Here is a 22400-nt window from a genome sequence, read left to right on the forward strand (position 1 = left end):
CACTGCCTACAGGAAAATTACAGAGACCTTTGGAGAAAAGAGAGCCACTTGCATGAATATCAAGAGCTCAGGTGGAAATCCAGTTCTAAACAAAGAAGGGAAAGCAGAAAGGTGGAAGGAGTATTTAGAGGTTCTATACAAGGGCGATGTACTTGAGGACAATATTATGGAAATGGAAGAGGATGTAGATGAAGATGAAATGGGAGATACGATACTGTGTGAAGAGTTCGACAGAGCACTGAAAGACTTAAGTCGAAACAAAGCCCCGGAGGTAGACAACATTCCATTAGAACTACTGATAGCCTTGGGAGAGCCAGTCCTGACAAAACTCTACCATCTGGTAAGCAAAATGCACGAGACAGGCGAAATACCCGCAGACTTCAAGAAGAATATAATAATTCAAATCCCAAAGAAAGCAGGTGTTGACAGGTGTGAAAATTACAGAACTATCAGTTTAATAATTCACAGCTGCAAAATACTAATACGAATTCTTTACAGGCAAATGGAAAAACTGGTAGAAACCGACCTCGGTGAAGATCAGTTGGGATTCCGTAGAAATGTTGGAACACGTGAGGCAATACTGACCCTACGACGTATCTTAGAAAATAGATTAAGGAAAGGCAAACCTACGTGTCTAGCATTTGTAAACTTAGAGAAAGCTTTTGACAGTGTTGATTGGAATACTCTCTTTCAAATTCTGAAGGTGGCAGGGCTAAAATACAGGGAACGAAAGGCTATTTACAATTTGTACAGAAACCAGATGGCAGTTATAAGAGTCTAGGGGCATGAAAAGGAAGCAGTGGTTGGGAAGGGAGTGAGACAGGGTTGTAGACTCTCCCCAATGTTATTCGATCTCTATATTGAGCAAGCAGTAAAGGAAAGAAAAGAAAAATTCGGAGTAGGTATTAAAATCCATAGAGAAGAAATAAAAACTTCAAGGTATGCTGATAACATTGTAATTCTGTCAGAGACAGCAAAGGACTTGGAAGAGCAGCTGAACGGAATGGACTTGAAAGGAGGGTAAAAGATGAACATCAACAAAAGCAAAACGAGGATAATGGAATGTAGTCAAATTAAATCAGGTGATGCTGAGGGAATTAGATTAGGAAATGAGACACTTAAAAGTAGTAAAGGAGTTTTGCTGTTTGGGGAGGAAAATAACTGATGATGGTCGAAGTAGAGAAGACATAAAATGTAGACTGGCAATGGCAATGAAAGCGTTTCTGAAGAAGAGAAATTTGTTAACATCGAGTATAGATTTAAGTGTCGGGAAGTTGTTTCTGAAAGTATTTGTATAGAGTGTAGCCATGTAAGGAAGTGAAACATGGACGATAAATAGCTTAGACAAGAAGAGAATAGAAGCCTTCGAAATGTGGTGCTACAGAAGAATGCTGAAGATTAGATGGGTAGATCACATAACTAATAAGGAGGTATTGAAGAGAATTGGCGAGAAGAGGAGTTTGTGGCACGACTTGACAAGAAGAAGGGACCAGTTGGCAGGACATGTTCTGAGGCATCAAGGGATCACAAATTTAGTATTAGACAGCAGCGTGGAGGGTAAAAATCGTAGAGGGAGACCAAGAAATGAATACACTAAGCAGATTCAGAAGGATGTAGGTTGCAGTAAGTACTGGGAGATGAAGAAGCTTGTACAGGATAGAGTATCATGGAGAGCTGCATTAAACCAGTCTCAGGACTGAAGACCACAACAACAACAGGAGTTAAGTCATCTCCTTGTTACCCTCCATCTGTCTTCACATAATGAAGCCATATTTCTTGCTCTATGTAATTGGTATTATAACAATATTACTTAACTTGAAACAAGTTTTTCTTTAGTACTTAAAAGGTTATTGTTCTTTACTTATCATGGATAGAGAATTCTTTTAAGTTTCAGTTATTTAATTGCGCTGAGAAGTGATTCACTTTTAACTTTCAGTTATTTAATTGCACTGGGAAATGATTCACTTGATGAGGTGTCAATTGCGTGCCATCGTATGCACAGTTGGGTTTGCACCAATAGAACCTTGCAATCTAAATTCCTTATGGCAGAGTCCAATTACTGTTTCTGTGAAATGCAAATCACCTGTTGTATTAAACCTCATATTATTACAGTCTGCCATCAACAAGCTTTTCCACTCCCCAATGATGGCTCTGCACCTCACACTAAAAGTAATCAGAAATTGCAGGTAACTGAGCCATATTTGGCCAAGTAGGAGCTATAATATTAACTAACATTGAAATTCTAACTACTCGTGTTCTTAAATGTGCTCCTGCTGTTGTCACCGTAGTGCATCCCACTTCCGAACAATGGCCTTTTGGAGGATTACAGTCCAATCGTTTTCTTCGACATGTATTCTTTTGACAGAATACATTATAAACAATGTAAGACTACATCTGTTTTAATCAGATCTGAAGCTGGTCATTATGAAAAAATATTCTGACAATACACTTTTTTTCACTGACTGGAATCACAGCTAAAAATTCCATGCTTCCCAGATAACTATCTTTATTCGTGCCAAAAAAGTAAAATTAATAGTTCCTTCTTTGCGGAAGACAGAGGGATAGGTTGGGAAAGGTTAAAGACGAAGAGCATGTTAGTCAAACCTGAGAGTGTGACAGACCTGCCTGTTGTGAGAATGAGGGGAGAGAAGGATGGAAAAGGTAAGTACTGGGCACCCATTTTGCCTCACCATAATTTTAGTTTTCTCAAATGAATTTCGTTCTTCCTACTCGTAAATAGTTGTATCACTGAATCTCTCATCAATAATTGGGGAGGGGAAATACGAAAATAATTCAAATGGCTCTGAGCACTATGGGACTCAACTGCTGTGGTCATAAGTCCCCTAGAACTTAGAACTACTTAAACCTAACTAACCTAAGGACATCACACACATCCATGCCCGAGGCAGGATTCGAACCTGCGACCGTAGCGGTCGTGCGGTTCCAGACTGTAGCGCCTTTAACCGCTCGGCCACTCCGGCCGGCCCAAATACGGAAATAAAAAAAAGGTAACTAAAGCCGGGTTCACACAGGCAATAAAAGTATCGCCACTGCTAATGACGAACTGCAGTTGCTTTGTAGTTGCATGTGTGAACTCCTAGTTTTCGGTGGCGCCATTTAAGAAGTGCAACTTCTGTCACGCCACAAAAAGTTGAACTTGGTTCTACTTTGTTGCGCCATTTTGCCTTCTCCACAATCTAATAACGTCATTCGATTGCTACCTCGTGGCTGGATTCAAACCTTTCTAGTGCGTATTCGTTCGCAGATAGTGCTTTTGTTTGTGCGTTTGCTTTTAATACGTCGAAAAAGTGGTCAACAGCGACAATTATGAGATTCTTGGAGGTGTATCAAGAACGGGAATTTCTTTTGAACCACAAAAGCGAATCATACAAAGACAGAAATTTGAGAGATGCTGCATTAATTGAAATAGTAAACAGTATGCGTGAATATGTACCTGGAATTGATGTAGTCACAACAAAATTAAAAATTCGAAGCATTTGAAATGCTTACATAAGTGAACATAAAAAAAGTACTGAAATCATTTAAGAGTGGTGCGTCTACAGATGGTATTTATAAACCCAGCCTTACTTGGTTTGAAGCTGCAGACTGGTTCTTAAAACATGTAGTCTAGACAAGAGAGATGAGAAACACTTTGGTAATTAATATTTTACATTTATTATGTTTCCTAAACATCTTATTTAGTAATATGTACAGCCGTTTAATCAACTGAGACAGGTGACGCCATTTAGCAAACTGCGCAATTACGAAGAATTTGTGGCGTCCTGTGTGAACGGTAGCTCACAGCGCCACTCCTGAATGACTTGACTTGTGGCGATACTTTCGTTGCCTATGTGAACCCAGCTTAATATCATTAACATGTCAAAACATTTCTCAGGTGACAACATTTGCTAATCCACATAGTGGAATCATTTACAGATCCATCTAGTTCAATTACAATGGAGGAGGCATTTTTAAAAGAATGTTAACTGCCACAAACTCTGCTGATGAGAATCCCATGAAAACTGTTCTTAACTGGTCTAAGTTAATAAACACTCACATAAATGGTTACGAGTACTGAAACAAAAATTCAAATTAATTAGAAAAGACTGGAGAAATGTATAAAAAGCTCCCAGAAAAGGCCAATGCCTATGTACAAGTGCATCGTCAGTTATTAAAACTCTCAGGGTACATTATTCGACACATCATAATATAGGTAACAAATCAATTTAATAATGACTATTTGCTGACCATTTACAGTGAAATTTATACAGTAGTTGTGGTGGGGAGGGGGTGTTAATGTTTAATAATGGCAGTAAGCCTCTAACTCTTTTGCATTCTTTAAGCAATAACTTTCAAGAAATGAAATGATTATTTCAAATACGAGAAGCAGCCAGGAAGAGACTTGTCACTCAGATTCAAATTTAGATTTGCAATAGGCCATGCTTTTTAAAGTTTTGAATAAGTTATCAAACACACTGGAAGCAGCATTATTCATCCCTCACTGAGCGAAAGTCATTTTTACTGCAGGGTAATGGACTATTTTGATCCAGTAATGTATGGGCATCATTATTCCCTCTAAACTGGAAGACTGTGCACAACAAATCCCAACACAAAACATACTCTTACATCCTGTGATGTTATAGTTAAAATATGTAACTCCTTAAACATTTGTGTGACATAATCCATATCTATTCAGATGGGAGGAGGGGAAAGTTCTGTTCCTCTTGAACAGCTCTAGATTTTTGTTGTCTTTTGTTTCTTGAGAGATAATAACTTCCAATGACACTCTCAATTCTCTTCCTGTAACCTTCTGATTCTTTTTTTAAGGTTAAAAAAATTTAATGCCTGTACAAAAAAATGATGTTTTTAGTCTATATTAGTACTACACAGTGCAGTTACAGTTATTTGTTGCCATTTTTTTTATTGCAGAGCCTTGTAGAAAATTTGAAAGCATCCAGATAATTCTATAACTGAAGCTTTATTGAGAATTTTGCTGATTAACTGAGTTGTAGGGTGTTCTGTGGAAAGGGCTGTTTGAAAGAACTTCTAAATGGCATCAAGGACAGTAATGTGTGCAGACTATTTGCATATACAAAAAGGGTGATTAAAGACTAGGAAGGAAAAAATTTTTAAAAATCTGTCTTCAGTTTGGGAATGAGTGAGCTTATTGCCTAAATGCTTTGACAAAACAACCAAAACAGTAACCAAACAAGGTGAAGTCTCCCATGATGCAGATTTTGCATCTGTTGAGGACGAATTACACTCTCTGAACCAGTCTACTAAAGAGGAAAGTGTTAGTACTGTTAAGAAACCACAGCCAATCAAGTCAAGTCATCAGCTGCAGCCATAAAAAAAAATGAAGAGAAATTACTGAAGCTGTGGGGGAGCACAACAAAATAAAACTGACGACAATCTTGAAAGTAGAAATTCCATCTTCAGAAGAAAATGAGCCAAAGAAAGCTTGCACGATTTGTCAGGAATTTTTCTAATATTAATTCAGTTGTTGAATCGTGCATATTCTACACTAAAAAGGTGCAAGCTCTAAGAATTAAAGCAGAACTGTTAAAAAAAAAAAAAAAAAAAAAAAAAAAAAAAAAAAAAGAATGATTTTGCACCACATTTCCACTGCACCAAAATGCATGGTGGACAAAAACAAGAAACGTTATGTCTATAAAACCAGATCCCTATTATGACCATCCTGAGAGTGCCAGCAAGAAAGATACTATAATAAAGAGCGGAGAGAGGGAAATGATACATGAACTGTTGTATTAAACTTATACCAGGCATGAGAAAGATTACACAAAAATACTCCCTGGAAGATCACAAACATAACACTCCAACACCTGTTACAGTCACCTACATTTAACACACACTTGCATACACACCTCATACTTCACGATGGAAAGGTGTCTGTGAGCACAAAGGCTAGAGAAAACCTTTCCAATTAGATGGCTGAACCTGCTCCTGGGAGTCTACCAGGCATCCGTGCCATACAACTTTACTTTTACTTTTAAAACAAGATATAAAGTATTGCGTTTTAAAGTGATAATACTGTACACACGTGCTTTGTTGGCAACATGCAAAATTCTTCAACAACTGCGATCAAAGGCAGGAAAGGTCATCAATATTACCAATGGTGCTCCTAGACACCTTCAAAAATCACTACCAACTGTCTGAATTGACTACCTCGCTTGTGCCAACAGAATGTTTACACATTGCTGCTGGTCAGAGGAAAGGGCCTTGTGATGGTGTAGGCAGCTGCTGAAGCATCGTGCTATGAAACAATCTTTCCAGCCCAATTACAGCTGTAATTCAGAATGCCAAGGATATAGTGAAGACACACACATCTACAGCCCTCATTCTGTTGCCAAAAGAAGAAAGTGAAGAATTCCACCAGCAGAACACAGAAGAACAATCCAACCAAACTACCCTGTGAAAGGAATTCAGAAAGCCCACTTCTGATCTCACTTTGAGAGTGAGGGTGAACTTTTAACACACTAACTTCAAAGAGCGAGAAAGAAGAAATTTCATTTGCCCAGCCAAGACCTTAGAAACAGCAGGAGAACTATTTGCAAAGTGAGACACTTGTGGCCTGTGTACATAACTGACTGGTTGATTGCAGAGATTATAATCAGTTACAAGTTCAATGCTACCATGTGGAGTGGTTGCTGTATAGAAGTTTCCAGCTGCAAGACAGTAACACCATCATCAGTGCTCACGGTACTCACTTTCGGTTCAGTATGTTTTAAAGATTGTGGATGCCCCAGTTCCTCCTGGTTCAACAGGATGACATCACTCAGTATAAAAAGAAGATACAGATCCAGCTGAACCTATTGTTAGTTCATTGATTAGCTAATTTCAGTTCTAAACAGGGAGCAGAGAAGTTATAGGCTTTAAAACCTTTTACGTTTTTCTAACTCTCATATATTTGGAATGATTTAATGTGTTTGAAAAATGTGTCTCTTACTCATCTTCTAGAAAAAATAAAATTTCATGGAAGTAAGACTAGCTTTTGATCACCTGTGTGTGATAATGCAGTAATTGAAAATGGTTTAACATATAGCAAAATTTCAGCTGTTTACAGAACATTTTCAACTGAAAAGTGGAAGTTCTCCTTTTCAGGGAATGATACTAATCATGGTATGCAGGATGGCATTTTAAAATAATTGCGCGCGCGCGCGTGTGTGTGTGTGTGTGTGTGTGTGTGTGTGTGTGTGTGTGTGTGTGTGTGTGTGTGTGTGTGTGTGTGTGTGTGTGTGTGTGTGTGTAAATAAAAAATAAATTTAAAAAAATAACAGCAACTGTTCCAGAGATATAGCATTTCTTTCCAAGATTTGCATGTGCAAAATGGTGCTTGAGGCATCTTGGATCAGGAATTCTTTTGGACGAAACAAAAATATACAAGTTTCTTACCCTGTCCTGAATTTTAAAATGGGTTAAATTCAGTAATATCTGAGAGTATCAAGATAACCTTTCTCTTGGCTGATTTAATTAATATGGACAGCACCATGTAAAAAAAAAAACCTATCATCATCATGATGTTCTCTTCAGTTGTATAGCCCCTCTCTTTATTCCTTCCTCTTTTCGTCTTATCTTCTTTGCCTGGTAGTGGCTCGATATGCTCCCTTTTCTCCAAAGGCCTGTCTAACTCGTCCTGTAGTTGACATCTATCTTTACCTTTGTTACGCAAACTTCTACAACCTTGCATGTTTTCTCCACCATTCCTGCTTTGTGTTTTACACTTCCTGTATCTCTCTCTCTCTCTCTCTCTCTCTCTCTCTCTCTCTCTCTTTTTTAACTTCTGTATGCATCCTTGCCTGAGCTTCATTTCATCTCCTACTATCATTTAGCATATTCAAGGGTACCCACGAGGCCTATCAGTTCTCTAGTTTTTCCCTTACTGCCCTCCCAATTTTATCTCTCTAAGCTCACCATTCATCTTCTATCATATCCATTTCACCTATTCGAGGGAGTTGGTGCCCATTTCTACATTTATAATTATCAACAACCTCCAGCTGTTTAAATTTATCCAGATCACATTTCCTCAATCTCTTACCTATCTTCTATTTCTTCAGGTTTAATCTGCAGCTCATAGTTAACCTAAAAATATAAAATGTACACACAGTCTGAACTGTAGCATAGCTACCAACACCGAGATGTCAACCAAAAGAAACCTCTAAAGTATTAATAATGGTCTTATGACAAAAAATTATTACCTTTAGTCTAACAGAACAATGGTACACAAATATGACAATGAGTAAGAAAATAACTGATAATACAATAAGCACACATAGATATAATAAAAAATCCTCTCAAAAAGATTTTTTTTAAATAAAAGCACTTACATCAACATCTTTATCTGTTAGTGAGCCTGAGACATCTGCTCCATAAATTGGTGAACCATACATTATTTTCTTCCAGTACATGCTCTCAAGCTCTTCATAATCGTTGTGCTTTGGTGTATTGTAACTGAAACAAAGTTTCCAATAAAAAATCCAATTGAAAGAAAAAAACCACACACACACACACACACACACACACACACACACACACACACACACACACACAGAGAGAGAGAGAGAGAGAGAGAGAGAGAGAGAGAGAGAGAGAGAGAGAGAGAGAAGAAGAAGAAGATTTATGATTTATACAATACCCAACTATTATCTAGGGGCAAAAGTTCTCCATGCCTAGGACAGTATTAACATTTTCTACTGTTGGTTGTATTTTATTTTAACTATGGCTTTCTCTCTAATATTAATAATGGATAAATTACAAGAACCATAATGCATAAATACCGAAATCTAATTGTGGTAGTGATCTTAATGTTTGAAAGATCTTTCTAAAAACTTAAAATAGGTGAATTAAACTATGATTCAGCAGTGTTCTAATCTACAAACAAATTTTTTGGATGGGGATAATCATTTCTCCCAGACTCAAAACTACTTTTATCTCTCACTATCCTCCACCAACATTTCTGACAAAGTAGGAGAATATGACAGCAACTGAACCAAGCTCATTACTCTTACAAAAACATTTTGCAGCAAGAACAAACTGCATGCACATAAAAAGAATGTGCAATTTAACACTACATAAGCTGCATATGGTGACCCTTCTCCTGACTTATACCTAGTATCTGACAGAAATCCTATACATATCATGACACACAAATGATAAACATTGTAAATGCCAATTTTTACATATAAATATGGACACAGAAAAACTCACCTATCACTGCAAGCTAGATCCCTGTATTCCTTAACAGTCATTGCTTTCTTCTGTACATTGATTTGAGTATAAAGACCAGGTTTCCCATCAACAACCTGACAGATTGGAGCTGGTATGTTCAAATCAATTTCATCTATATTATATCCCGATTTTCGTGGCACCCATTCTGGTGGTGGTATGATCTGCAAAAATAAGTCATGTCTAATTATACGTGCGATTTTGTACTATGAAATTATTATAACGACATTTAAAACTCTGATATACAAAAATAACTCCGATGAGAAGTTTAACTAACCTGCATAAGTACAACAAAGAACCATTTGATGTTTTTATAGAAGGAAAGAAAGGGAGCAAAGAACACAAGAAACAAGCTGTGGTACGCTCGTACTGAATTCTTCAAATCATAACAAACATTAACCGCCAGTGATAATCAATCTGTGCATTCATCTAGATATTGTAGGTTTACCGCACTATATATTCCAAATAAGCGCTAAACCGCTAATGTGTTTTCATTCATTCATTTGCTCATTTCACGAATTACGGTAAACAATTATGTTTTGAAAAAGACCAATAACAAATCTCTACTGATGATTCGTTTCTGCGCCGACAAACAAAAAGAAAAACAGGCAGAAGTATGATGCTTCATATATTTTTACAAACTCGATGTTGAACAATGTTCAACTAGTAACACTAACAATCCGCAAAACATATTATTAGCTGTAACACTTTTACCTTAGCAACGCCGGCTTTGTGGGCGCCTTGTGATTCCATGTAGCCAATGAATTTTGAGAAATCTTTAAATTCCTCGTAGGTTGGCCGAAAAACCATTATCTTCCGTTCTGGATTCTTATCTTCCATTTTTTCTTTTTATTTTTCCTGCAAAATATGAATGCATCACTTCCATACCCAAACGACGCCAAATTGACAGATACACAACACGGTATGATGCAACGGTGTGTTCCACATAATATAGTTTCTAACAAAAAAAGTTATCATTCTAACAACACTCATAGATAATAACACTTAAAACACCTGGAATTTGTATCTGAAATAATCACCTGGCTAGCGAGGAAGTGAAATCAAACTATTTAAAAACGTATTTGTAAACATTGTAGTTCGTTTCTGAGTAAATTCTCTTGTACGCTCCAATCCATTAAATGTATGAGCAAACACTGTCTAACGTGATACTCATAACAGCCAACACAATGCTTTAACGATTCTAAAAACTATACTAATTTATTATGTGCTGGTTAGTGGAAGCCAGGAACCGAAACACATTAACGAAAGTCCGGAGACAATCCACAACGCAAAGTATCACTGAAACTCATAGCGTATGTACGTACTAAGACGAACAGCACTTGCGAATAACTAACTAAAAACTCGGGCTGAAAAATGAGTGAGCTTTGTCCATATCTTAATTCAATGAAAATGCTAGCACTACCGCATAGACGCCATCTTCCTGCCACTGTCCCGTGCCACCATAATCCCCTGGGTAACCAATCACGGAAACAGTCTCTCACACTGCACATAGCGTAGTCACGTATTCCTAACTGATGCTGAACTTGTGTTTATCACTTACCTTATAAAATTCTATCAACAACAATTTCAAGACTGCTTCATATTTTAAATTCGGAGACTTCTGAAGTATATTTGTGATAACGTGAACTACCGCCGTTAGATAACATATTTTCGACAAAGACTCTTCAAAATGAACAATCTTTGAAATTTTATTGTCCTGTTTGTAAGTATACGGAAACCATCGAACGAAAGGCACAACGATTTAATGTTAATAGCAACGTCTTCTCATTATCTATAATCTTAACGAAAGCGAAATGCGATGGCAAAGATGTCGAGCGGAGGAATGTTGTTAATTCCTCCCTTGCGAAAAAAAATCGATTTTTCTTGCATTAAGGAGGCAGCATTCACTTTTTATTTCGCAGCATTCTGTGCACTTACACTGTCGTGCTCCTGCGCCTCAAACAACCTTTTCTGATGATTCTGTCATCCGAGCTGCAGTATGACATTCACGCTCGTGATGAAATTCTGTAACACATACGACAAGAAACCTATTTACGGCTGTTCTGAGTATTGAATCATATTTGTTTTCTGTTTATTCCCGCTGCATATATATAGGCCTACATCCTTCCTTGGGAGAAGCGGCCACTGTTGAATCGAGTTTAGTGCGCTGTGAAACAAATGTGAAGATTATGCAGAAAATATCCACTGCCTTAGAAGAAAGTTCATAAAAAATAGAGTAACTAATCGACACCCTTAGAGGCCGTTCATCACAAAAACGTGCAAGTTAAAAACAGTTCTGTTTAATATTTCAATTTATATTTTCGACGTAGCTACTTCTGATAACTCCTGTCCGTTACACAAGTTATTTCACGAAATCTTACGTCGTTTGTAAATGTTTATGAAGTCAGACAAATAACTCCCATAAGGCAGGGCGTATTTTCCGATCGTCTTTACCGTTACGTGTTCAGAAATTTCCGAAACATCAGATCGTCAACTATGCTTTAATGATCAAATGAAATATTTTAACATCGTCCTGACAATATTATTTGCCTTTCCATAGATGCAACTGTAATTACTCATTGTTCTGGAACCTTTTATCGTGCTAATTTTGAAAGCCTATGCTTTACCAGCACCAAAACGATACTAGATATACAAAATGCCGTCCTCGCACAGTTATAGCTTACTACTGAAAAAAAAATGTGTTCCTGGTGATAATCCGCTCTCACCAATCATTCTACTGCAATGCCTAATGTTATTTCTGCAGTGAGGTAAACAACGGTCGGCCCGCAGCTGCATAGGATTAGTTGCTAATAAAAAGAACAAAACCATAATATTTTCTTCTTTAAATTATCTTTCGATTGCTATCAGTTGTATCTTCGTTTGATCTCATTTGCAAAATTAAACACGCGTTAGGCTCTGAAAAGTATTGTTGCTGGTCTATCGTGTTTTTGTTCATTTTACTGGAAAGGGTATGTTACTATTGGCAAAATTCACAAAGTATTAAAAAAATAAGAAAAAAGATATTAAGCCATTTCACATTTTATGTCAGTGTTCCACATTCTGCCGTGAATGGCTGTGAAATGAGCCAACACTAAACTTGGGCATCACTGCGCATATGATATTATAACTACCATCGAGTTTTCGGGGGAAGAAAATTTAATTTATACGTAATTCTGTCTTTCTCTATATTGCAATTGTCGCTGTGTAGTCCACTACGAATATTAAAGACATGGGCAGTTAACATCTTCGTCTTGTTTCGCCCCTTAGTGGTTAGGTTGCCGGCATTTTGCGTTAGCGAACATCGAGAGATCGATCTAGTTTTTGTGATGTCAAATCTATTACCACAGAATACAATCTTCCTCCTCATTGTTTACCCAACTATTTGTAGATACTTACAGGACGTAACTTCGACAACGCGTATATTTTTCACGTTAATACAACGATAGATTACGATCACGACGGGAGTCACGTGACATCACAGCTGACCGTTGGCTCCACTGGACACAAAGGAGCATCGGTAGGCGGTACAGAAACAAGAAGGGACAAGTACCGGCATTCGATATTGCGTATTTCGGGTTGATGATCAGAGAAGTCTTTATTAGTGTCTACACCTGCAACCGGACTTGCATTTTAAATGAATATCTAACTTGTAACAAGTACGGTACCGGTATCCGTTAATGGACGATAGGGGGTAGCGCCCATTCTTGGTGGCTTTCTTATGAATGAAGCATTTTAGAAGTGATTCATTGTTTTAAAACTATTATGTGGTTTACAGTTTCTCTTTTTCCTTGAGTCACATACGTTGTGGAGATGTGTATGCTCCAGCACTATATTTTTAAAATGCATCTTTGCTGCTATGTTAAGCATATGGACATAGTAAAAAAGTATCAGCTCTCATTGGTCCACTGCTGTAATAGTCTGCAGTTATTCCCTTGCTGCAACTCAATCTTTCAGCAGTGTCTTTACATTATGTGGAGAATTTCATCGTAAATCTTCATACTTGTTTCATTTCCCAAATTTCAAGTTTCCATTACAACGTACAAAAAAAGTCCCCAATCTTTAATGTGGCAGTGAATTAATTTTCATAAAAATTGAAAGGCAGACAGTAATGAGTAGTTTTGCTGCAAAAGAAGCATAGCTTTTCAGTTACGATTTATCGCCGAAAGTTTCAAAATTTAAACCAAATTATTTGTGCATTGTAGCTTAGTTTACGGGCGCAAGGATTGTATTGCAATGTGTGGGAATCGTATCGTCTACGGCGACTCACGGAGAGGCCTATAACAGTCCCATTTTGTATAAATCTGCTTAAATTCTCGCAGTTCAAGACATTTCAGAATTTCATCTTGTTTCGTTCTTCAGGTCGAAGACTCCTTTGCTGCAGCTCTCTAATGTCTACATCCCTACATTTCTACTTGTAGTAACTACAACGTAAATGCACTTTGACTGGTTTACTAGAGTTAATTCTCCCGCCCCCTCTAACGCCAAACACACATATTCCTCTCCATCTCCAAATTAACTATCACTTGATGCTTTACCATTTCTCTTCCTTTCAGTTAAGCTGTGACAAGTTTCTTCTTCCCGATTCAAGTTACCTTCATAAGATCAATTCAAATCCGATGGAGTACGATGCTGCTGGTGCGGAAACACTGAGGGAGCATTGGTTCAAATGGCTCTGAGCACTATGAGACTTAACATCTGTGGTCATCAGTCCCCTAGAACTTAGAACTACTTAAACCTAACTAACCTAAGGACATCACGCACATCCATGCACGAGGCAGGATTCGAACCTGCGACGTAGCGGTCACGCGGTCCCAGACTGAAGCGCCTAGAACCGCACGGCCACGCATGCCGGCGAGGGAGCATTGGAAAATGGTGCAATGTTTCTGTCAAATTAGGTAATGTTCACGTAATAAAAGCAATTCATAGTGAAAGGTAACTTTGTTTTTATGTGAATACAACCTGAGAATGAAACTAGCATGCGTCAGAATCTATTTTGGAACTTGATGATGAGAAAGAATGAATAGGTTTAGATGTTCCCATATCAGGGAATATGTGACTTCATATGTTGCAGAAAGCTTTTCGACTTATTAACTAATCCTCAGTAACAGACCTACCTGCTTCTATAGTCACGTAAATTCTTTCCGAAGTCACATGCCTTAAAATTGTGGCATATAGGTATACGAAACACTCTTAATAAATGTTGCAAGATCATGATGAAAAAATAGGGAAGAGTTTATGATCATATACTACATGTTTGTCTTGCGAAGTGTAATTTCTAACAACATGCATGCAGATATTCTAGCAGTGCAGTCAACAGCCAATGATTGCTACTGCCGTTAATGGCCTTGAAATCTCAAAGTCCGCCTGTGACCGAAAGTGAATTTCTCAGCATGGCAAAGAAATCGCGCTGCTGTAAGTGCATTATATATATATATATATATATATATATATATATATATATATATATATATATATATATATATATATATATTATACTGGTAAATGTTGTGTGTAACTTACGTCAGGAGTTGCTTATCTGCGGAATAGTTATGTTTTTATTTTTTTAGTGTGTTTTCTTCAAATTAGTAGATAAAGCCAGAATATTATGCCATCGTAAATCATTAATTTTTACGCAGTATATTGTGAATTCAAATATGCTGATTTTCCCAAAATATTTCCTGTCGTTTCTGTTTCACAGTTCTGACAAATTTTCAAAATACATCATGTGACGCCGTAGGCTGCTGCTAAAATATTCTTTAATATGCGAGCCGTTTTGGTAAAAGACCATTTTCTAGCACAGCTTTGGCCAACAGCAAGATTTATACTGAAATGCAAAGAGGTTAAAAAACATAAACAGTAACAAGAAGTCGACTGCAAACATGCTTGTGTGATACAAAATTTGTAATTGATAACTATTATCGAATAGCAGCCGTAGTTTGAAACAAAGAGAACTATACTGGCAGATAGGCGTTCAATGCTGATGAAGATTTATAAAGAAAATGCTCCTTCATTTTCAACAGTTGCGAAATAGATGGCTAAAATGAAATGTCGCTGTACTTCCCTGGAAAGTGGTCCTTGTGAAAGACATCACAGATGGAAACTCGAAGAATGGACACCACATACTAGTTCACGACGGCATTCATGGCTTCTGAGTTGTTCTGAGCCGGGGATGCGCAGTAGACAGCTGCGCAGCTAGCCAACCAGCGCTGTCTGTTTCCGCGTTCCACACTGTGATAAACTTCCGTTGTATTTGAGCGTTCTATCGTCCTTTACGAATGTAGAACTACGATTGACTGATTTCTGTGTGTTCTGTGACTTTTCTCATAATGGCTGAGATGCCTAGAAGGCGCCAAGTGTATCACAAACAGGCACGGGGCCTTATTTTTAAAGTTTACTCGTTCTTCGAACGTGAGACTGGTTCAGACGAGAAGGTCTTCGACGTAGCCGAGATACAGGAACTTAACGAAGTTGCTGCCGATGCACTTTCAGCCGAGTTGACAACACAGCATTCCTTGTGAGCTGCGCAGCCAGAGGCCATTAACGCTGCTGCCGACTATAGTATCAAATAATCTGAAATTTGATATATATGAGGTAGGTGACATTATCGATATATCAGAAAATGTGTATGGAAGTTTCTGCACGTGTGAGTTACGAGGTGCACTGAAATTCTAACGCCTCCTATTTCTTTTATTGGGACTCCAAACACAGAAACGTGCAGTTCGATTTAAAATACGTTTGAACACGTTCTGAAAGCGTGACAGGTGGCAGCACTGTATTGGACACAGACCTTTAATGGCAGCAGCGAGAATGAGGACTGTTTTTGATACTTAAAATGGAGACATTTTCAATGGCTGCACATGGGCTTTTTCACCAAGACAACGCACCAGCACATTGGGTGAATGTGACAGAGCTGTTTTTTCGTGACAACAACTTTGAAGTTTATAAACTCTCCGTGGTTTCCCATTCACAAGTCGTACCGCTATTGCATCAGCTTCAACTGTTTTTCAGTGCTTACGCCGGTTTCCTAAACAAGCGTGCGTAGCGGCCACGGAATTGTCGATGTTGTGAAAAATGCATACAACGGTAGGGAGATTGTGACAAGTAGGGGGACAAGTTTCAAAGTTATTGTATGGTTTGTTTATGACTAAGAAATATCAGAGGTATTATAACTTGAATGCATCTCCTATATGCAGCATTTGATGACCAGGAATGAATATTACAATCATTTTGTTAACAATGTCTGGCTGATTTCAAAACAAAATCCAACAGATTTTTTTTTTCCATAGACGAGACATGGCGGAAAGGAATCAGCAATCATCATCCACTTCACATGCCAGGAAGGTTTGTGGTCAGTTTTCTTTGGGATGCAAAAACGACTTATTTTATTGATGCTTTGTGCATTATTAGAAATGATACACAGCTGTGACTACAAAGGATGCCACATGCCATACGATAAGCAATGTGGGGCTGCATAGTTATGACCCGCCACCATAGTTATGGCATGAATGAGAAATTCGTTTCATCGATTGTGACAGACATGGATTTCCTATCTTGAAACGAAGCACCAGTCAGGTAAATGGAACCACACACATTAACCATCTCAAAAATTTTTTGAGGAAGTATTCTTACTTCACTATACTCCAAAGGGCACTGTGGTTACAGGTGCAACCTACCAACATGTTTTGAAAAACGAGCTCCTTCCAGAATTACTCGTACGACCCATTCTAGAATACTGCTCAAGTGCGTAGGACCTATATCAAATAGAACTAACAGGAAATACTGAACATATACAGAGAAGGGCTGCATGAATGTTCACAAGTTTTTTTGACCCATGGGGGAGTGACACAGAAATGCAGAAGAAACTGAACTGGAAAACCCTTGAAGATAGATGTAAGCTATCCAAAGTTTCAAGAGACGATTCCATGATGATTCCAGGTATATGCTACAACCCCCTGCATATCACTCACAAAGGGATCGTGAGAGCAGGCTTGGAATAATTAACGCATACACAATGGCATTCAAACAATTATTTCTCCCAGGCTCTATAGGGAACAGGAAGAAACCCTAATAACTGGCACAATGGAACGTACTCTCTATCATGCTGTTTTGCAGAGTAGAGATAAGAGTGCATGAAAAGGCCAGAACAGGCTGCAACTGTGCTCTTTCACCATGACACCGCACCAGCACATCGGGCGAATATGACACTGTAGTCTCTTCATGAGAACATTTTGGAACTGATTACTCGTGATCCTCACTCACTTGACCTGGCTTCTACTGGATTTTGGCTGTTACCAACGATGAATAACGATCTCCATGGTCATATATTCATTAGCCATGTCGTGTTTACATCACTGATTTTCCAGTGGGAAAACGAGAATACTAAAGAAGCGTTTGTAGCATTCACAGAATCATGGCGTCAATGTTGTGAAAAACGTTTACGGCTGCTGGTAGATTACATCGAGAAGTGACACACGTTTAATATTCTCGTGTCATTAATCCGTGTGGAAAAAGGAGATGCTATCATCCGAATGTAGCGAGAATAAGGACTTACTTAATGCTTAAAATGTCTTGTTTTCGTTAAAAGAATTGCATGTAATCACTTGCTTTACCCATTTGCTTGGTGTGACACTGACTGAAATTCATAGCCAGATAAGTGAAACGTGAGGTGATGGTGTCACAGATGTGCCTCATTTGCATTAATGGGTGTGGCGGTTCAGAGAAGGCAGCATTCCATACAACAAATTGAGAAAATCACAGCCTCACACTAGCCAGTCTGAGGACATAAATGAGTGAGTGCAGACATTTGTCTTGGAGGATCACTGAATGAACGTGGAACACATCACTGCCGAAGTACGTATTTACTCTATGTGATCAAAAGTATCTGGACACGCCGAAAAACATAAGTTTTTCATATTAGGTGCATTGTGCTGCCACCTACTACCAGGTGCTCCACATCACGACATTAGTAGCCATTAGACGTCGTGAGAGAGTGGAATGGGGCGCTCTACAGAACTCATAGACTTCGAACGTGGTCAGGTGATTGGGCGTCACCTGTGTCACACGTCTGTATGTGAGATTTCCACACTCCTAAAGATCCCTAGGTCCACTGTTTCTCATGTGATAGTGAAGCGCAAACGTGAAGGGACACGTACAGCACAAAAGCATACAGGCCGACCTCGTCTGTTGACTGACAGAGACCACTGACAGTTGAAAAGGGTCGTAATATGTAATAGGCAGTCATCTATCCAGACCATCACAAAGGAATTCCAAACTGCATCAGGGTCCACTGCATGTACTATGACAGGCGGCTTTCATGGTCGAGCCGTCATAAGCCACACAAGCCACATATCACGCCAGTAAATGCCAAACGATGCCTCGCTTGGTACACAATGTGGCGATCCGATGGCAGGGTGTGGGTATGGCGAATGCCTGGTGAACGCCATCTACCAGCGTGTGTAGTGCCAACAGTAAAATTCAGAGGTGGTGGTGTTATGGTGCGGTCGTGTTTTTCATGGAGGGGGCTTGCACCCCTTGTTGTTTTGCTTGGCACTATCACAGCACAGGCCCACATTGATGTTTTATGCACCTTCTTGCTTCCCACTGTTAAAGAGCAATTCTGGGATGGTGATTGCATCTTTCAACACGATCGAGCACCTGTTCATAATGAATGGCCTATGGTGGAGTGGTTACACGACAATAACATCCCTGTAAAGGACTGGCGTGCACAGAGTCCTGACCTGAATCCTATAGAACAACTTTGGGATGTTTTGGAACGCCGACTTCGTGCCAGGCCTCACCCACCGACATCGATACCTCTTCTCAGTACAGCACTCCGAAAAGAATAGGCTGCAATTCCCAAAGAAACCTTCCAGAAACTGATTGAGCGTATACCTACGAGAGTGGAAACTATCATCAATATTGAATTCCAGCATTACCGATGGAGAGCGCCACGAACTTGTAAGTCATTTTCAGCCAGGTGTCCAGATACTTTTGATCACATAGTGTATGTGGTATCTGTGTACATAAACCTGCAGGAAGGTCTGAAAACGCGAGAAGTGTCCTCCGGATGGGCGCCACCAATGCTGATAGATGACCACAAGGTTGCACAAGTCTGATGTTGCAGGCAATGTCAATGCCTAACGATGGAGTGAGTGAGGTTTTCTTTTCATCGATAGTGACAATGGATATGGATGCCATTTTTCAATCCTGAAATGAAGTACCAGTCAGCTCAATGGAAGCATACACACTCACTGTCACAAAAAAGTGAGGAAATGCCAGTGGTGAAAAAAATGATGGTAGCAATGTTTTGTGACAGTAGTGACGTAATTTTTATTTATCGCACTCGAAAGGGCACAGTGATGACAATTGCATCCTACCAAGATGTTTTGAAAAACGAGCTCCTTCCAGCATTACATGACAATCGACCAGAACAGGCGGCACATGTGCTCTTTCACCAAGTAAGTGCACCAGCGTAATGGGCGAACACGAGACTGCAGTTCCTTTGTGACAAAACCTTGGAACTAATTTCTTGTGCACTTACCCACCTGACCTGGCTCTAACCGACTTTTGACTGTTTCAAACGATGTAAGTCATTCTCCATGGTCACAAAATCACTAGCTGTGTCGTGACTGCCTCAGCGATTTTCCAGTGGTTAAACCAGACTCCTAAAGAGTCGTTTGCATAGCCGCAGAATCGAGGCGTCAGTCTTCTGAAAAATACGAGGGTCAATCAATAATTGGTCTGGGGAAAAAAACTGTTAGTAGGGCAGGTTTGGTACTTTTATGGCTTTAAGTTGGCATCACTGAAATGAGCCCTAATCAGCTGAGATATCAACATTCTTTTGATTATAACCTCAAAAATACATTTCAAGATAGCGAGTCCACTTGAAACATCCACATTAGTGGAAGAACGTCCTGTTATTAGTTTTTTACTTGTTGAAGGTGAGAAAACAGTGAATATAGAAGTTTATGGTGAAGGTTGTATGAATCATGCAAATTTTTACAAGTGGGTAGAGCAGCTCAAAAATGGTCACTACTCAGCAACTGACAAACACCGTTCTGGCTGACCAGTTGCAGTTTCAGCTCCCTCACTTGAAAGTCGAGTTGATGACATTATCCATACCGACCGCCATGTGACTGTGGAAATAATAGTTGATAAGGTAGAAGTTAGTACTGGTACAGTTTGTTGTGAGTTGGCAAGACAGCCAAGCCACTAGGAGGTGAAGCCGAAAGGCACGCGTTTAAGCTCACGCAACAGTTAAAGGATTTGAGTCTAGCAAATAAAGTACGTAGCTGTTGGAATCCTTAACTTTAATCCATAATTGGTGAACATCGGTCTGACGGTACATGCATCACAAGATAAATAGCAATTGATAATGGCGCCTTGCTAGGTCGTAGCAAATGACGTAGTTGAAGGCTATGCTAACTATCGTCTCGGCAAATGAGAGCGTAATTTGTCAGTGAACCATTGCTAGCAAAGTCGGCTGTACAACTGGGGCGAGTGCTAGGAAGTCTCTCTAGACCTGCCGTGTGGCGGCGCTCGGTCTGCAATCACTGATAGTGGCGACACGCGGGTCCGACGTATACTACCGGACCGCGTCCGATTTAAAGACTACCACCTAGCAAGTGTGGTGTCTGGCGGTGAGACCACACAGTTCATGACGTTATCTGTAACAAGCTGAAGTACCGCAAAACATGTGCAAGATGGGTCCCAAAGGAGTTGACGTGGCTACAATGGAAACAAGATTGAGAGTGTGCACAGAACTAAAGGAACATTATAAAATAGAAGGTGAGCACTTCCTGAACAAAATTTTATCTTGTGATGAAACTTGTGTTCATTATTATGAGACAGAATCAAAAAGACAAAGAATGAAGTGGAAGCACACTGACTCACGTGTCAAGAAAAAATTCGAAATGCAAGCATAAGCAGGAAAAATGTTGACGGTGTTTTGGGATGCTGAAGGTCCAGTTTTTCGTAACCATCCCGAAAAGCAGAGTATAATGAACAGCCAATGCTACTCGGGTTGGCTTTTAAACAAGGTGAAGCCAGACATGAGAGAGAGACATCATGTATCTCAGAAGAGAGGTGTGATTCTCCAGCAGGACAATGCATGTCCTCATATTGCTCATCTAACCCGCGAAACCATCGACAAAATGGGCTGAGAAGTACTGCCTCATCCTTCTCACAGTCCTGAATTAGCAACTAGTGATCTCTATCTTTTTGGTGCACTGAAGGAGGCATTACGTGGGAAGAGGTTCCAGGGCAATGAGTATGTGAAAAAGTTTGCGTGAAATTGGTTCAAACATCAACATAAAGAGTTCTTTGTAGCCATAAGAAAAAAAGCTTGTAGCCTGTTGGAACAAGTGCATGAATGTTCAACGGGATTATGTTGAAAAGTAGAAAAAGTATTGCTTTGTAAAAATAAACGCTTTGTTCTCCAGATCAATTTGTCTCTCTAATTATTGAATGAGCCGTGTATGTATTTGCTGTTAGGGGATTAAGTTGAGAAGTGACACAAGATTCAGAGTTTTCGCGTGATTAGTTTGCGGGGAAAATAAGCTGCAGTTGTTATAATTTGGATTCACTTCATAGTTAGGTCTGCCACCACAGGGGACACTGATGCATGCGACTGCTTCCTTCATACGCCAGACTGTTCGCAGACGAGCATTCATGAGCCAATCGCTAATAGAAGAGGCCACACATCTGAACTCGGCCAGTTGATATTGATGGTCAGTTGCTGAAAGGTTACAGTCGCCAAAAGTTGGCTACAGTTGTTGTAGTTAAAACACTGCAGCTATTGATGAGTGGTCATCGGGTAGTCTACACCAAGTGTCAAAGTGTTTACAGTTGATCCCAAACTATAAACTATCTGACAGCACTCCAGACTGAACAGCTACTAGATAGTTAGTCAACATTCATGTATGTTAAGTGACTTATAGATTAGGGTGCCCACTTATGCCATTTTCCACGGAACTGACCCTTTTTTTCCAAAACATCCTGCTGTCCCGAAAGTTTCTTTGGAGATGCTGAATGGTCCTGCTTCTGTGATTCCACTCAGCCCCAGTATTGTACTCTACCAGCCGTTTGATTTGCAATTTATTGTACAACTATAGCAAGGAAGCACAATTTTACTACTTGTTCTACAGTCTTTGTTTATT

At 39.3% G+C, this 22400-nt stretch overlaps 1 protein-coding gene across 7 annotated transcripts in view; it reads right to left on the reverse strand.

Annotated features, from left to right (window-relative positions):
- LOC124718871 (lysine-specific demethylase 4C-like) overlaps nt 1-10690 on the reverse strand; it is a 380259-nt gene extending 369569 nt beyond the window's left edge. For all 7 annotated transcript variants that reach the window (XR_007005926.1, XM_047244505.1, XM_047244509.1 and 4 more), the window contains exons 1-4: nt 10284-10690; nt 9958-10101; nt 9226-9407; nt 8346-8469 (exon numbers count right to left, since the gene is read on the reverse strand). Coding sequence is in view for 6 of the 7 variants with exons in the window: in XM_047244505.1 (XP_047100461.1) it covers nt 8346-8469; nt 9226-9407; nt 9958-10083 (432 nt within the window). In the remaining variant the exon portion in view is untranslated. The remainder of the gene's footprint in view (nt 1-8345; nt 8470-9225; nt 9408-9957; nt 10102-10283) is intronic.
- Between the last annotated feature and the right edge of the window lie 11710 nt (nt 10691-22400).

Source organism: Schistocerca piceifrons, chromosome 10, assembly GCF_021461385.2.
Source record: "Schistocerca piceifrons isolate TAMUIC-IGC-003096 chromosome 10, iqSchPice1.1, whole genome shotgun sequence".
NCBI lineage: Eukaryota > Metazoa > Arthropoda > Insecta > Orthoptera > Acrididae > Schistocerca > Schistocerca piceifrons.